The sequence below is a fragment of the Trichosurus vulpecula genome, chromosome 4, assembly GCF_011100635.1.
Source record: "Trichosurus vulpecula isolate mTriVul1 chromosome 4, mTriVul1.pri, whole genome shotgun sequence".
In the NCBI taxonomy this organism is placed as follows: Eukaryota; Metazoa; Chordata; class Mammalia; order Diprotodontia; family Phalangeridae; genus Trichosurus; species Trichosurus vulpecula.
Window position 1 is genome coordinate 293224450 of NC_050576.1, and position 17012 is coordinate 293241461.

The 17012-nt window shown below is 35.2% G+C and overlaps 1 protein-coding gene across 1 annotated transcript in view; it reads right to left on the reverse strand.

Annotated features, from left to right (window-relative positions):
• The window catches only part of PIKFYVE (phosphoinositide kinase, FYVE-type zinc finger containing), a 97955-nt gene that overhangs the window by 50398 nt on the left and 30545 nt on the right, over positions 1 to 17012 (reverse strand). Inside the window, exons 7-16 of the mRNA XM_036754216.1 lie at positions 16416 to 16554; positions 13514 to 13671; positions 11889 to 12000; positions 10188 to 10335; positions 9497 to 9664; positions 4491 to 4550; positions 2864 to 2993; positions 2268 to 2448; positions 1566 to 1640; positions 372 to 479 (exon numbers count right to left, since the gene is read on the reverse strand). Of these exons, the coding sequence (XP_036610111.1) occupies positions 372 to 479; positions 1566 to 1640; positions 2268 to 2448; positions 2864 to 2993; positions 4491 to 4550; positions 9497 to 9664; positions 10188 to 10335; positions 11889 to 12000; positions 13514 to 13671; positions 16416 to 16554 (1279 nt within the window). The remainder of the gene's footprint in view (positions 1 to 371; positions 480 to 1565; positions 1641 to 2267; positions 2449 to 2863; positions 2994 to 4490; positions 4551 to 9496; positions 9665 to 10187; positions 10336 to 11888; positions 12001 to 13513; positions 13672 to 16415; positions 16555 to 17012) is intronic.

Here is a 17012-nt window from a genome sequence, read left to right on the forward strand (position 1 = left end):
GTTATTACAATTAAAATGACTAAAATAACAGAATTAGTAAATACCTAACATAATAAAATGATAGGGCAGACTGGTGGTGCAATGGATTCCAGGCCTGGAATCAGGAAGACTTATCTTCCTGAGTTCAAATATGTGGCATCAGGAACTTCCTAGCTGTGTGATCCTGGACAAGTCACTTAACCCTGTTTGCCTCAGTTTCCTCATCTACAAAACGAGCTGGAGAAGGAAATGTCGAACGACTTCAGCATCTTTGCCAAGAAAACTCCAAATGGAATCACAAAGAGTTGGACATGACTGAAACAACTCAACAACAACAAAAACAAAAATAAAGTAACTGCAGTTCTACACATACTTCTATAATAAATTCTAACCTGAAGAACAATTGGGTCAATGCAAGTAAATTTGGTTTCTTCTCTATAGAGATACTCGATGGAACACTTCAATAAAAGGATTTTGGGACTTTTAATAGAAGAATTCATCTAGGAAGAAAAAAAAGCAGAAAATTAATCATTTAAAGTATCTAGAAGCTTGAATGGATAACCCAATTTTTATCCCTTCTACCGACTGTGTAGTCCCTCCACAAAACATTATTCCCTTACTATAAATCTTTGCTAATCATTAAATTCTCTTGGCTTATATAGGTTATAACACTAAGCTAGTGTGCCAATATTCTCACGGTAGTTTCATTTTACCTAAGAAATCCTTCTCCCATGATCCAACTCTTTTAATATAACCTGTAGTTTCATGCCATGAAAATGTGAAAAAAATGTTAAACTACAAGCAGTTGTTGAAGAATGAACATATTTTATACTCTAAATTATTTTACTATTCCTAGACCTTAAAGAAATATTCTTTCACATTTTCTTTCAATTTTCAGTCTTAAAAAAACATTTCAGTTAAATGTCACCTTACTAAAAGTTAAGAAAAAAATTAAAAGATTTTGAAAACACTTCTAGGGTTATGAGTTTCAAGCACTTATTGCATTAACAAGTACAGAAAGAAATGAAGAGCCCTTTGAGTGCTACCCTGAAGCAAAGCTTCATATAACATAACTATGGATTAATGAAAAACTACTGTTCAAATTCAAAGAACAGTTTGCAAATCCATGAGTTAGTAATTAGACAGCTTTATCCTTCTGTGGGGGATATGAATTTTTTCTTTTAAATAGACCATAAATGGAAAGAATAATTGAGTTTGCATTTTTGTCTTTAAATACACAACTTAAGAAATTTGGACACAAATAAATAATAATAATAATTCAAATACACAAAACTCAATTCAACAGTCAATTATGATTTTAATAAAGCACAATATTTTTCTTAAAGAAACAATAAGCCTTAACAAAGACAGGACTGAACACAGGGCCAGAGTTTCTGAATTTGCTAATTATTCTTCCTATTGCATTGGGCTTTTCATCATTAGCTATTACATAGAGACATAATCTTTTCCTTTATCAAGGAAATACCACCTGGCAAATACCTGAAAAAAAAACAACCTGGTCAATATTACCTCTGATTAAAAACCAGTAAAATTATTTCCTATATTTTCTGCTAGAGTTACAATACCTTTTTATGTGCAATATTCTTGGTACACACAAAGCCATTGACAACCATAGAATCAAACTTCTTTCCACCTGGAATCTAATAGTAAGAATTATCATTTTTTAAAATGGCAAAATATTTTCTATTTCAGTCAGACATAACAGATCATGTTGTAGGGATTACTTTTTTCATACTTTATATTTTACTATATTAAAAAAAATAAAAATGCCTCCCACAATGCAATTCTTTCATAGTAAATGATTAATGGCATTATTAGGATAACTGTCTTTTATATAACTACTTCTAGTAACTAAAGAATTGGGGGCACTTTGGGACTCAGGAACCAATCAAGTAAAACAAACTTTAATATTTTTTAAATTAAATACTTTTTAAAAAAAGGTCTAAGCTAAATATTCTGGAACAAAATATTATCAATATTATGTATACAAATAACAATCATGTCACAGCTTACTATCACAGTAATGAAAGGATATTTTAGAAGAGGTATATGATTTCTGAAGATCCCCCAATGCATCTCTCACCCTTTCCTTTCAGTTCCTCTTTCATTTCTGATCCCTGGGCACCATAATATCCCTAGGGGCCAGAACAAAAGCAACATAAAGTTTCCCCCCACCTCCTTCTATCATTCTTTTGATACTGTCCTTGCACCCCCAATTCTTACAGCATCCTCCCAATTCTGAAAAAATATTAGTCAATAAAGCTCACCTTTTTGATGTGGACAAACTGACGGATATCCATGTCATCATCCCTATTTTTGACATCAGGTCGGACAGTCTGAACCACCTGGCAGACCACTGGCACAATGATATCTCTCCAGGATGGTGATAATGAGTCATTGTGGAGCAGTTGTTGGAGTAGTGCCATCATGTGGTTATGATTAGCAGAACTGTAAAAATATTAGTGAAGGAGAAAAAGAGGGAAAGGGTTAATGGTAATTTCCAGTTCTTTCTTCTATAAGGTAATATTCAGGATGCAACAAATAACGTCGAAAGAACACAGTAAATGTATTATATAAGTTGTTCTAAGTCAGTTTATTCTTTTTAAGTATATCAGATTCTTCCTTATGTTCCTTGTCCATAAATGGAAGTATAATGCAAACTTCAAAAAGAAGACTTCCTTCAACTAGTTGGTGGAATATTTCACCACAGGGAATAAATAGCTTACTCAGTTATGCAATCTTGTGCTATTCCATTTAAGGAATTTTATCTGCAAATTTCACCTAATAGTCTTCATTTAAGAACAGAGATTCTGCATAAGAACTCATTAAAGGAAATGAAAATAAAAATAGCTTACTGACTTACAGTAATCTCTCCATGGCTTGTTTCTCCCCATTTTCTTCCCTTAGGAGCTCCAGGTTGCTATGATGCCAACCTAAAGGTGTAAAAAGCAGCTCCTTGGATTTCTCCTCTACCCGTCGGTTGAATAAGGACTCTAGAGAAGACAAAATAATAATTTATTGCTTAATAATCACATCTCTGTTCATAAATTGACATTTTTAGAAATTTTTTTAACATATAAACCTAGATATTAGGTAATAATAATCAAATATAGAAACAACAGAATCAAAAAACAAGCTTTTGATAAGTGTCTCCACATAGTAGTTTAAGCCACATTCTTGAAATGCTATTTCTGAAAAGCAGACAAAATTGTGGATCATGGCCCATGTGACTTTAACAGTACTCTTATTTATCTAAGAAAACTGAAAAAAAAGGAATTCCCCATCCTGATAAATTATAAAGTTTGGAAGAAAACAGAAATCTAAATGCTGACAAAGCTCCATGTGGCAATGGTGTGGGTGTTGAACTTTAAAGAGTAAAAACTGTGGCACAAAATGTTTTAAAGTCAAATAAGAAATCTAAAATGTCTTTTCAGAAACCAGTGCTTCTAAAAAGTTCTTTTTCAATAATCTGCAACATGTTTGGTAGGTTTAACACAAGGCAAAGGAAAAAAATCAGAATTAAAGTAAGATAAATAACTACTAATAAGCCAAATTTTTTTTTTACTTTTTAAGAAGTATACTCTTAATCTCTCCCTTATAACAAAGTCTTGTCATAAAAGACAGAGAATCACCAAATAATATTTAAAATTATTTAAATTTTACATTTAAAATGTAAAGAAATTCAGTATTGTTTTTGGTATATAGGGAAAGAGACAACTTAGAGGTAGAAGAAGTTTCCAAACTACATCCCACCAAAAAAAAACAAAAAATACCCTTCCAAAGACATACAAATATATACAAAATCCACCCATCTATTATAATAAATATATTACATCTCTAAGATCTGAGGTATGGAGGGTCTTTCTATAGCTTGATAATTTGGACTTCCAAAAGACTAAAACTATACAACTAGTATTCTTGGTGCTAGCATGTCCTACCCCCTCTTGGCTGAAATCTTCAAGAATAGGAAAAAACAGAGAAATTTTTGATCTCTTGTATAAGACTCCTGCCCCCAGCGTCCTACATCAGAGAAAAAGCATATTATCATGTTCATTTCTCTCCATTCATGAAGCCTGAAGTTACAGCATGGTTAGGGAGGGATTAGGAGGTAGCTGCTTTAGATCCTCACATCCACATAACCCCATGAGGTCACTCAGGCAAACATTCTTCCTGTCCTACTTTCCTCTCATGACAGTATCAAACTGGGTCAAATCTGTCTACTGGTTCCAGAGTGGCCAACTCTTGAGGGGAAAAAAGTATTTAATATTAAATTCATGAAAAAGGAAAAAGGAAAACTTCCTGTAAACTTCAGATTAAGCAAAATAAACTTTCTCTAGTAAAAGCTTTAAAAAAAAACTTAATTCAAATTAGACTAATCCTCCTTACCCCAAAACAAGTCAAAACATGTACCTAGTGCTAGTTCTTGAAGCACTTAAAATCACTATATATACTTGCAAGTAGCTTCCTCTACTTCTCATATATTAATTTACCTTTAATGAAGGCGTCACTTATTGAGATTTGTTGTCCTCCATTGTCAGAAATCAAATATTCTGAAGAGCAGGGAAAAAGCAAAGAGGGAAGGCAAAGTGAGAGATGACTAACATGCTGCTACAATTATACACAACACACCCACTGCATATATAGAAGGCATTAGTCATAGATGTAAGCTCCTTTAGGGAGGAACTATTTCTTTTTTTTTTTTTCACTTTGAGACTAAAATATACATCAGGCACTTAAGAGAAAATACTTGCTAATTTACTGAAAAGTTCTAAGCATTAAAGTTGTTCCCTACCTGAACCAAAACTTTCTACTCCATGAACTTCCAGACATGGATGGATTCCTAGCTCACTGCAACATAGTCTTTCTTATTCCAGGATTAAATATATTGAAGTCTTAATTCTTAAGGCACAGTTTTAGACCTTTGTCCATTGTCCTCTTCTGGAAATGCTCTACTTCAGAGGTGCCAAACTCAAAGACAAGTGAGGGTCATTAAATCATACATGAGGATCCCTGTGGGCCAAATACTGACTTATAAAACCACATATTAATGTCATATGTGTTTTGTTTTATTTTAATTTATATTAAATATTTCCCATTACATTTTAATCTAATAATGCTCAGGAGTTCTGCCAGCGCTTGAATCCTGACACCTCTGCTCTACTTAACAAAAATTCACGTTAAATATGCCACCTAGAACTGACCATGCTATATTCCAGACATGGTTAAAAGGAGCAGAAAATCGTAAGAATCACAAAATCAAAGAATTTCATTTAGGAAGGTCCTCAAAGGTCATCTAGATTAACCTTTAACAAAACAGAAATTACCTCTACAATATCTTCACCAAGTCACCTTATATTGTTCACTTAAAGACCAGAGGTGAGGATGTATGCAGTTAGTTATCGTAGCAGACAAAGTGCCAGGAGCTGAAGTCAGGAAGACCTAAGGTCAAATCCAGTCTCAAATACTTACTAGCTTGTAACCATAGGCAAATCATTTAACTTCTGCTTGCCTCAGTTTCCTCATCATGCCTCCCGTGGCAGCCCATTCCACTTTTTGTCCAACAGTTCTTCTTACATCAGATTATTAGTCTCCTTTCCACTTCCACCCCTCTTCCTTGTTCTGCGCTCTGGGCCAAGTAGAATGAGTCTAATCCCTCCTCCACATGACAGACAGCCCTTCAAATATTTCAAGAGAAATATTTCATCTCTGCCCATGGCCTCAGGTCTAGTGTATCAGCCAAGCCAGGACTATCCTTCCCCATTTTTGTCATCTGCAAATTTTATAAGCATGCTTCCTATCCTTATTCAACTCGCTGATGAAAACATTAAATTACATGGCTCCAAGTAAGACTGAAAGGAGCATGATACTATAGACTCCCTTTCAAAGATCATTAACCTTCTCCCAGCCATCTCATGGATGTAGTTATAACTCAATTAACTTGAACTCATCCAGAGCATGGGGTGCTCTCCAAAAACCTCCTCATGTAGAGCAGCTGTTAATTCCCTCTTAGCCTCTTCCATCCCGACTGCCCAGCCACAGCCAATCTTCCTAGCAGAGAAGAAAAGCAAAAATTCAGCACATCTGCTTTTTCACTTCAATCCCTCATCTTCCCGTCAGCCCCAAGTGGTGCTCCTTTCCAACTGGCGCTTCAGCACTCCTGACCTCTTACCAATAGTCTCATTCAAAAGTGCTTTACGTTGTGCCAGTGTGACGGGGTGCTGTTAGTCCCCTTTTATCAATGAGGAGGATACTGAGGTTCAGAGAGATGAAGTGCTTAGTGTGGAGAACCACAGAAAGTCCTTCAGGTAAAATGTAAATGGAGATCCTTCCTGACTCCAAGAGTACAGCGTTCTGGCATGGGTCCACACTTTAGTATCCAGCCACTGCGACCTATCCTTGCTTCCATATTTCTAATATGTCTTTTTAGGAACACCAAGATGACAGAGCAGATACAGCATTGGGCTTGGGAGTCAGAAAGAACTGAGTTCCAATCCTGCCTCAGACCGTTAGTAGCTTGTGATCTTGGACGATCACTTAATATCTCAGCAACAGTTTTCTCATCCGTAAAACTGGAATTATAATAGCACATACTTCACAGGATCATTATAAAAATCAATCAAGGCATTATCACATGGAAAGCTCTCTAAAAGCCCTGAAGTGCAACATGTATGTTAGCTATTGCCATAATTACTATTTTTTTTAATCTAAGTGGGTGAAATCTCCGGGCATCCATATGGAACTCTTTGGTCAGCTTGCTTTTTCCTTCCTCCTTTTAATTATTTTTCTTTGTGTTTTCAGAATCTCATTCTTGAGAGTTTCAAATACTACTGATTTTTTCCCTCTGCACCCTTTGAAATCTGCTATTCCAAAGTCTATGGAGTATGTCATACTATTCTCAACTTTGCTCTCCTCTATAACAAATTCTAAGATGAAGTAGTCACTTCTCTCTAAGTCTTACCCATTTCCACACCCTGTTGGTAAGAAATAGTTCCCAGAATAAAATTTCCCCTTGTTGGTTCCTCTACCTTTTGGAAGAGGAATTATCATTCACTAAGAACATCAATACATTATTTATTAGCTGTTCTGCTTTTGGTAGACAGCACTCCCAAAGATGCCTAGGTAACTCCATTTGTGATGTTTCACCCAAGCTCCCCTATTTCTTCTGTTCTGGTAATTCGTCTTGCTTGATACCCACACTTACCTCTTCAGAAGGCGTCTAAAGTTTCTTAGTTCCTTCCTTTCTAACATTCTTCTACCCTCCAATTTCCTGAACCAAGTGAGTATTCACTTCTGCCTTATTAAATCCTTTATTTCTATTCTTTTTATACTGATCCCTGTCATTCATTTTTTTTTCAAGGACTATTTCAATCTCCCTACATCTTGTTCTAAAATAAGAAAGCAAAGACACACAGAGAATGCCTCCCCACATATCCAAGGTTCAGATGTTCTATTTTTAGAAAAATGAGACTCCAGGAGACATCTGGATACTCCAACCCCCTATATCAGTACAACATCCTGACTCTGTGGAAATATGATAATAAGTATTAAAAAAGTAACATGCACATCTTCAGTCATGTCATGGATTCTGTGACACAAGCCCCTATAGCCAAATAATATAATGTTGTTGTTGTCCAGTCATTTCAGTCATGTCCAACTCTTCATGACCCCATTTGGAGTTTTCTTGGCAAAGATACTAGAGTACTCTGACATTTCCTTCTCCAGCTCATTTTACAGATGAAGAAACTGAGGCAAACAAGGTTAAGTGACTTGCCCAAGGTCACACTGGTAGGAAGTGTCTGAGGCCAAATTTGAACTCACAAAGTTGAGTTTTCCTGACTCCAGGCCTGGCACTCTTTCCACTGTGCCACCTAGCTGCATGGAACTGTTCTATACTCACCTAAATTCTTTCCACTGCAGTTTAATACCACACACATATATCTTCCAGACATACAGTGCTACTTACCTCTTCCTATTACATACTTTTTTTCATAAACAATGCATACTCTTGCATTCCTTTATTTCAGTTATCTCACTTTGGTGATACCCAAGTTATTTGTTTTAAAAATTTTATTTTCTCCAGTTTTTTTGTGTAGATGTATAAAGCTCTAGAGGTTAACAAATATTTTGAATTGTAACAAGGGAATGACAATAGGATGGAAGACTAATTTATAAACAAAAAGGGAGTACTGAAACTGACTCTAGTAGGGTTAAAAATGAAGATAAAAAAGACTTGGTGCATTATCTTAAACTGATATTGAATGTACCGACTTACAAAAGCCCAATTATTTTATTATTTTCAACAGAATGGCACTATCCCATTATACTTATAGTGTTTAATTATACCTAATAGGTTTAAATATAAACCTCATCATCTTTAAGAAAGTATTAAGCCTCTAATGTGCAAGTGGTGGTATGCTATGTGCTATTTATTAGCCTATTAGCTATATATTAGCATTTCATCCTTTTATTAAACATCTTCATTTAAAATATGGTCACTCCCATACTTGGACCGGTAAAAGAAAGCATTTTCTCAAAAAAATCAATGGCATTAAAGAATTAATTTTTTGTTTTCTTAATTTGGGAAGAAATATTCTTAAAAATAAATGGCAATACAGAAAAGCATGAAAAGATTTATGTGAACTAATGCAGAGTGAAGCAAACACAAAACCAGGAAAGCAATATACACAATGACTATTATAATGTAAATGGAAAAAAAGAACAAAATAACCAAAAGAATGTTATGAAATTATAATGACTAAGCTTGGCCCCAAAGAAAAGACATAACGAAACACCTCCCCCTACTCCTTCAAGGGGATAGGAGTCTATGAGTGTGGAACACTGCAGACTTTCTTGATGGACTATTTTGTTTTCCTGAACTTTTTCTCCAATTTTTATTCTTTTCATAAGAGATGGTTCTCTGATAAGGTATAGGGATATAGAAGGAATGTAGATAATATTAAACAAAAGACATCAATAAAAACTTAATTTGTAAAAACCACAGAAATAATAAACATCTTAAATTATAATGGAAGGTTTGTTGTTTTTTAAGAAAACTAATTTGAAGAATTTCATTGGACTTATCAGGCGCTATGTTGTGAGTTATTTGCGTTAAGCTAATAAGTCTGAAAAGACTCTAGATATTTTTAATGGAGAAACAAGGAAAGAATAGAGCAGAACATCCACATTAGAACTGCAAAGAAATACCACCTTGGAAGTTGCACATTATGCTGAAGTAAGAACTACAGGACAAATCTCCTTTGAAAAGCCATAGGCTTAAAACTGGACGTGGGAGCAGGGAGGCATGGGGCCAGGAGAAGGGGGGAAAGCAGGAGGAATTAACTTAAAAAAAGGAAAAGAAAAGAGGGGGTGGAAAAAGACCCACACCAAATACCCTCAGCCATAAGGGGAGGAGGGCACAGGAGGAAATACTGAAATGAAATCTCATGGCCAAAGTTTCCATCCTGTGTTCTGATTTCAGATGGTGACTACCTCCTACCTTTTTGGTCAGCAGGGTGAGGGGGCACATGTGGGTACTTGGAGGGCTTCTTGATATGGAAGTTCACGTTGTCCAGCTCCACGTTCAGGCTGATAGAAGCGGCTGAGTCACTGTCCATTGTGGACTGGAAGCTGCTGACTGATGTACGCTTGCTAGGACTGGCAGAATCTTTTAGTGTTGGGGAAGGGGAAAGAAATATAGGGAGGAGAGGGGAGTAAAAAAATCTGTATCATCAGGGTACTGGGGAAAGGAGACAAATTGTTTTTAATATACAAGCCCAATGTGCAATACCAAAATGGATACAGTATTTTCATGTATTTTTTGAGCAAACTTAGAAACAGTATTTCACCAAAATTTTGAATAAGCTAATTGTAAAATCAGTTTAAAAAACAAAGAGGAATATTGGAAGTTCTGCAGAAAAAAAGCCAAGCCTGGTATCAAAGCAAGGTGATGAGCAAGCTGATACTACTAAGTTATTATTAGCACAGTTATCTTTGAGTTGGTGGAAACTAGAGACTAAGGAAAACAGAATATTCCTTGGTTACCTGTAAAGACAATAATTCAAGAAAATACTGTATCAACCGCAAGGGCTACACCAGATGTTTCTATTTAATTTGATCCAGAAAGCCTAAAATTTTTCCAGTTAAACAAACCAGCAACAAAAGCTGCTTCCTCAAAAGCAAAAACTCACTGGCTAAGTTCTCTTCCCCTTCTTCAGCAATCTGCTCCGTGTCACTGTCATCAAACTTGATATCTTTAAACCAAGACGGCTCAGAGTGTCCCTCAACAGAGTTTACTGAGTCACTGTCTGGAGAAGGTGTCTCGGAAAAGTCTGTGCTCTGAAAAGATAGAAATCCAAATAGTTTACCATCTATGTCAACAACTGTAAAATAAAGATGTCTTACAGCATCTGCTGTATCCTAGTTTATGTCATGAGGTTATAACAAAATTTTAGACTGAAGTTGAACAAATTTCATTTTCTTGGTCTTTCAGAATGACAAATCTATAATCATACTGAGAAAACCTTTCATTCCTTGTCTAACATAAATTACACTAAAATCTCTATTAGCTGAAATATATTAAAGGGAGGGCTCTGTGGGCCAATTCAAGTTTTCTGATAAACATTCAGAACAGAGTTTTGTTTCAACACTTGTTAAAAATCTTTATAAAATGTATTAGTCTATTTCCTGCATACATAATGATAAACATGTTTCCATGTTTTAAAGATCTCTGACTTCGCTAGCATGAGCAATCTAAACCACTGATGCCATTCATAACCCCTTTACAACTTAGCAGGTAGTTTTCAAGAGCTGCAGTAGCCAAAGAGTTCAACTTCTTGCAGCCAACCTAGCGACCACCTTTCTTTGAAGTTAACAAGGATGATTCTCTGACAAAAGACATAGAGCCCATTACCAAAATGTCTTTCCGGCTTGTTAGGACTGCCAAAACTTGTGCTCTGCTGGTTATCAAGAAACCAGGGCCACCTTCACTCCATGATGAGGTTTTAAATGAAAGAAGTTACTGGTGAAATTAATGAATTAGTGGAAGATGGAACACAATGGTTCATTGCTAGTCCTTAGGGGTCATAGGACTAGGGCTAGAAGATGCCTTTCAGAGACAATCTATTCTACTCCTGCATTTTACATATGATAACACTGAGGGCCAGCAAAATTAAATAAAAGTCACCCAAGGTCACAAAAAAATTAGGCATCACAGGTGCCTGAGCTCAGGTCCTCTCATACTTAATACCAATTGTGATTATATAGAAGGCGGTTTAGAGTATTGCCCTGAATCTGTAAACTTTAAGGTGTTATATTTCACTCATATCCATTTGTTATTTTCCTTTCTCTTCCCAAAATCAGATGTCCCCTGCTTCATTCCAATTAGTTAAGGTGCTGCAGTATATGTATCTTATTTTTATGTATCTCTAATAATAAATACAGAATTCCATGGACATCTGCAAGGGCTCTTCATTTCTCTTAATAAAAAATAAAATCCCACTGCCGTAGTTGGAACATTCATGAACTTTTTGCTACCATTTCAATGCCTACGGTACATTTTAAGGAGTTAAAAAATCTGTCAACAACATAAAAAAATCTGTGAACAACATAGTTGGAAACATCAGTTGTCTCTCTTGTGAATTAATGTTCCATTTTCTTCCAGCCAAAGTTGAAATGAAATTTAGTAAAAATACTTATCTTTGTAATCCAATGATTCTTCCCTATTTTTTATGGAAAGAGAGACTTTCTAGGCTCAAGAACAATATTCTTTATAGCAAGTATTTTGGTGTGTTATCTGACAGTCATATTGAAATGTAAAAAGAAAACACCTCAAAAGACCCAAGCTCTAAATTTTAAACCACGGTAGCCTTCCACCAGGATTATTCATTTACCTGTAGTGGTCTATATAAGGCATATTCATCCCTGAAGATCTGATCATGGTGACTGACACAGTCTAGCCAACGTCCATCAACCATTGCTTGTCCAATTGCTATGGCTTGAGCTCTGATTAAAGACAGGCAAAAATTAATGTTTTTTTAAAAAATAAAGCTAAAATTACCATGAGACACAACATTAATATATAAAAACTTATTTTTTTAAAGGCTAAAGCAGATTTGGACATTGGAAATATCTCAGCTAAGTGACAGAAACAGGAGATAGCCCTTTGGAGGTAAATGTAAAGGCTAACTTAGCTCCTTGTATCACTACGGGCCTGACCAGAATATTTTTGATAATGAGTAATAACCAGACACTTTAGATTAAAATAAAAGCTGCCATGCTTTCTACTCAATCTCACTGGAAAGACACTATTAAACACATACATAAACTTACCTGTAAAATATGTAAGAAACAAGATTGTAATTTAAAAGCAAAATATAGGTAACCTAAAGTTAACAGCAATAAATTATTCATTAAGTGAAGAGCAGTATAGATTTTTAAACTGTCCTAAGTTTAGGTTTGTGTAGGAAGGCTTCCTAGGTCAGTTTTGACTTAGTTTCTGGAGGAAAAGAAATAGAGAAGTTGGGGGTGAAGGGAGAAAAAGGATAATATAGATTACATGTCATCTGCAAAAGTATTGCAGAAGAAATGTTAAGTCACATATGAAGGACAGTAATTCAAAGGTTAGTATGCCTATTTTAGCTAACTAGTCAGCTGAATTTTTTAGGGATTCATTATGTGGTTTGTGGATCATAGATGCATTTGCCTGTCCTTAATTCTAGCTACCTATTCTAGTTAAACATTTCACTGTTTATCATCACTTTTACCATCGATTGAAAGAGAAGGAAGAGGAAACACAACTCACAATCAAAAAACATTTACCAAATGTCTAACTGTATGTGGTGTAATGCAAGGCAATACACAATTGTACCTATCCATAAACTAGGTTCCTACTCTTTCAATCAACTTTGCTCCCTATCTATGTATCTGATGAAAAGTTAAGAAGGAATAGAAGACAGAAACAGTGGCTTAAAATAAGGTTTGGGGTTACCAAACAATCAAAAATAACAAATGTTTTAGGTTTACATATAGAATCCTGAAGACTTCATGTTTAAAAGAAATTTAAGCTAAAGTAACATTCTGACTAAAGAAAATGTTCTCAAAATAACCAAGAAGAGTCCCTCAAGGCAAAAGTTTTATGAGCTCAAGTTCTCTCAGAAACCTAACATCATCTTTGTAATCACCCAGTAGTAATCTGGAATGGTAACTTCTTCTGGGGAAATAAAAGCTATTTTATGATCAAAAAAGGATTCATTGTGAAGGCATCAGAGTGGGATGGCTTCTCAAAAACTCCTGCCTTTAAATTTTCCCCACAATCTTTTAAAGCATCAACTGTTATCTTTATGCTTATTTTCTTTCTTCATTATCAATACAAACTTCAGAATACCCTAATCCATGTCATATTAAACTGTTTTATTCTGCTCCTGTCTCCAAATATACATTTCACCCCATTTAGACAATACAAACCAAAAACATCTGTGATATAAACAAATAAAAATACTTCCAAAGGTCTGAATACCTTGTGGTTACGTGTCCATTTCGGATTAACCAATTGACCAATTCTTTTCCTACAATGCAGTTGGGGTGAGTCCTCAGCCAATAGCGGTGATCCTGGAACTCCATTCCAGTACTATGATGGCAGATTTTCTTCCACAAGTCCTTTAACTGAACAGAGTCCTGAAAAAACCATTTGCAGCTGCTTAGTATATTGCTAAGTACCAGTTCATTAACTGCCAACCAATTTACTTATTAAAAGGGGATGTACAAATCTTCAAACCATTTTCTAGGGCCATAAAAGCAAATTTCAAGTTGGAATGCACAGTAATAACTAAAGATTTAATATCAAAAAGAGAAATAAGTAAAGTACTCTACTTGGACCAATGAACTAACCAGCTTTTACTGAGTGCCTACTATATACCAGATCTATGATGACTAAATTTTTTAGTTACTGACAATTAAAGCAATCCACCAAATCAATAACCTTTTCTCAGTAGTCATTCTCCTTGATTTCTCTCAAGTATTTCATATTGCTTGTTAGTAAGTCATTCCTTGAAACTCTCTTCTCTCCTGGATTTTACCACACATTATCCTAAACCTTTTAATATTCCATCAGCTTGTTTTTCTCCTTCTTGTATCTCTTTCTCCAACCGAAAACTATAAGCATTAACTGAAAATTTGTTCCTCATCCCCTATAAATTTTCCCAGAGATTTCATCTATTAGTAGGCATCCATTATTTCTGGATGAGTGAGATTCAGATACAACCTGTCTTCCATAACTGGGCATTTCCACTTTGTACATCTGCTGCTACCCAAAACTCAAGAATATCTAAAACAGAAAGCATCTGTCTTCCAGCACTCAAATTGCTCTGCCTCTCCTCCATCCTGATTTCTTAATTTTTGTTACTAATTATTATCATTTACCAAGTCACTCAGATTCCAAAATCTGAATTATCTTTGGATACAGGGAATAAATGAGTGAAAGGAACTGACCAGTTCCCAGATCCTATCAATTTTTCCTCCAATTCACTCACTCATAGGCCATTGGAATAAGCTGCCAAGTAGTCTTTTCTCCTCCTTACTCATGTCTGACACATTGTTTCCACTCTATCTTTCTACAGTATCACTTTAATTAGGTGAAACATAAAGCAAATCATTTATCCTACAATGGGACTCAGTTTCCTCATCTTGAAACAAGGACTAGACCTCTAATTTCTCTATCAGCTTCAAAATTCTTTCATTTTACACCACTTCACCACAAAATATGAAGTGGTCAAGATGGTCATAAAGTCACAGAATTTTAAAGTTGGAAAGAGCCAAATCATCTAGTTTAACCAAGTATCTGTTAAATGAAATCTAGTACAACACCTTCATTTTACGGATGAGAAACTGAAGCCCAGAATTCTCAAAGCTACTTAGTGGCAGAACCTTGATTAGAACCTAGATTTCTTGACCTGGGTCATAATCCATTTCTACTACCAAACACACTATCTCTCATCAAACTCCTTATGTTGGATTTAATGTACCAACCTACCTCACCAACCTTATATTATTCTATTACTCCAAAATCAAACCCTCAACCTAAGTAGAATTGAACTATTCATTGACCCTCAATCCTTATTTCTTCAATAACTGAACAATATATGATTGTGTTGGGTACTGCTTCCAGGTTATAGATCACAACCTTTCTATGATTTAGTAGATGATAACCTCAGGTTGTTGAAGTCAAAAAATTCACATCTCGTGTGACCAAACTAGTGAGAATTCTGTCTGAATTAAGCTAGTATCATCTAGTCCTCAAACAAGAGATGGAGGACATCACAAGGTTCATACTACCTCCAATATACCTAGCCTATTTTTTGTCTCAGTTTTTTCTTCTGTTGTCATCTGCCCCACTCCACCCTTATAGAAAATCCCTCCTACTTTTCCATCCAAATCTCTCTGCTATTCATAGGCCCAATATAAGTTCTAGACCCTCAGTAAGGCCCTTCCTATCCTAACTAACCCCACTCCCGATGATCTCTGCCCTCTGAATTATTCTAGCATTGACTCTAAATCATGTATTTGGCACTTACCATCTAATATCTTATACGTATGAACAATAACTAACAACACAAGTTTCATCTCCTTAGCTAGAATCCATGAAGATCATGACCATTTCACAGGTCTTTCTGCATCAACTTTCCAGGCTCCACCCCAAACCTCAAATCTTATATGTAACAAGCACTCAAAAAAGATTTGTTACTTTCTGTAATAATCGGTAATATTCATCCATTGAGGTCCTACTCTAATCATAATGGTATTAAAGTGACTCTGGATTCTCCAAAGCTATAACAGTGGAAGACAAGTTCTAGTTCCAAGAACCGAATGGCTGATTTGGGGGAACAAGTTCAGCTTTACTCTTCTTCACAGGGTAAAAAAATATTTAGGCCCAGCAATTGACAAGAATGAAGTGACAAAGGCAAAGAGAGCCTGTCACCTGGGTCAGAAAAGAAAAAAAACTAAACTGAAAAAAATTTTCAAAATAAAAATAAATCAGATTCTTAAGGTAATCAATACATAGAATTTTCCAATATAAAATTATTAAATGTCTTACTACTTAAAGTAACATTTCCACATACTGAACAGTTATGTAAGTTTACTACAATAACTAAAATTCAAGATAATTTCTACGCAACCTATGAATCTATACTGTTGTCAGTTAAACGAGGCTATATACTTCTAGAAGAAAGGAAACAAGAAGAGAACTGGGCAAAAAATGAATACTGAAATACACAAACTTCCTTATTAGACCAGGAAAAAGCATAAACTAATGATTATTTTTCTTTTTCATTTCCATTAATCCATGTTCTTTTGCACCTGTAAGAATAAAGTACAAAAGACAATAATTAAAGTCATAAGTAGGTGAATAATTGAGCTGCTACCAGAAGAATTTTGCGTTCATCCTCACTGGCCTCTGTTTTCACATATGTTCGATTAGCCTGGGGGCTGACAGATGTCTCATAGGAGGGAACCATCGGAGAACCAGACCGATCCAATGACAGGTTAGTAATACTGGCTGATCTGAAAACAAAAGAAATAAATATGAAGACTCAATACACAGATGTCTTTCACCAATGAACTTGTTTAAATTTAATAAAGCACACTAACATTTTGCTGGTGGAGCTGTGAATTTGTTCAATCATTCTAGAAGGCAATTTAGAATTAGGCCCAAAAATGTAATCAAAATACCTATATCCTTTGACCCAGAGATCCTATTGCTAGGCCTCAAGGAAGTCAAGTAAAAGATAAAGACATAGAAAGATAAGTGTGTATGTGTGTATATACGCATGCATGCCAGGGCATATATACATGTATGTATACCTCAGCATATGTGTGTGTTCTTTGCTATCACAAAAAGTACTGATATACATACACCTGTATTTACATGTATATTTGTATTACATATAGACATGTAGATATATAGATATATATATACATCGCAGCACTTTTTGTGCTAACAAAGAACTAAAATAAAGTTA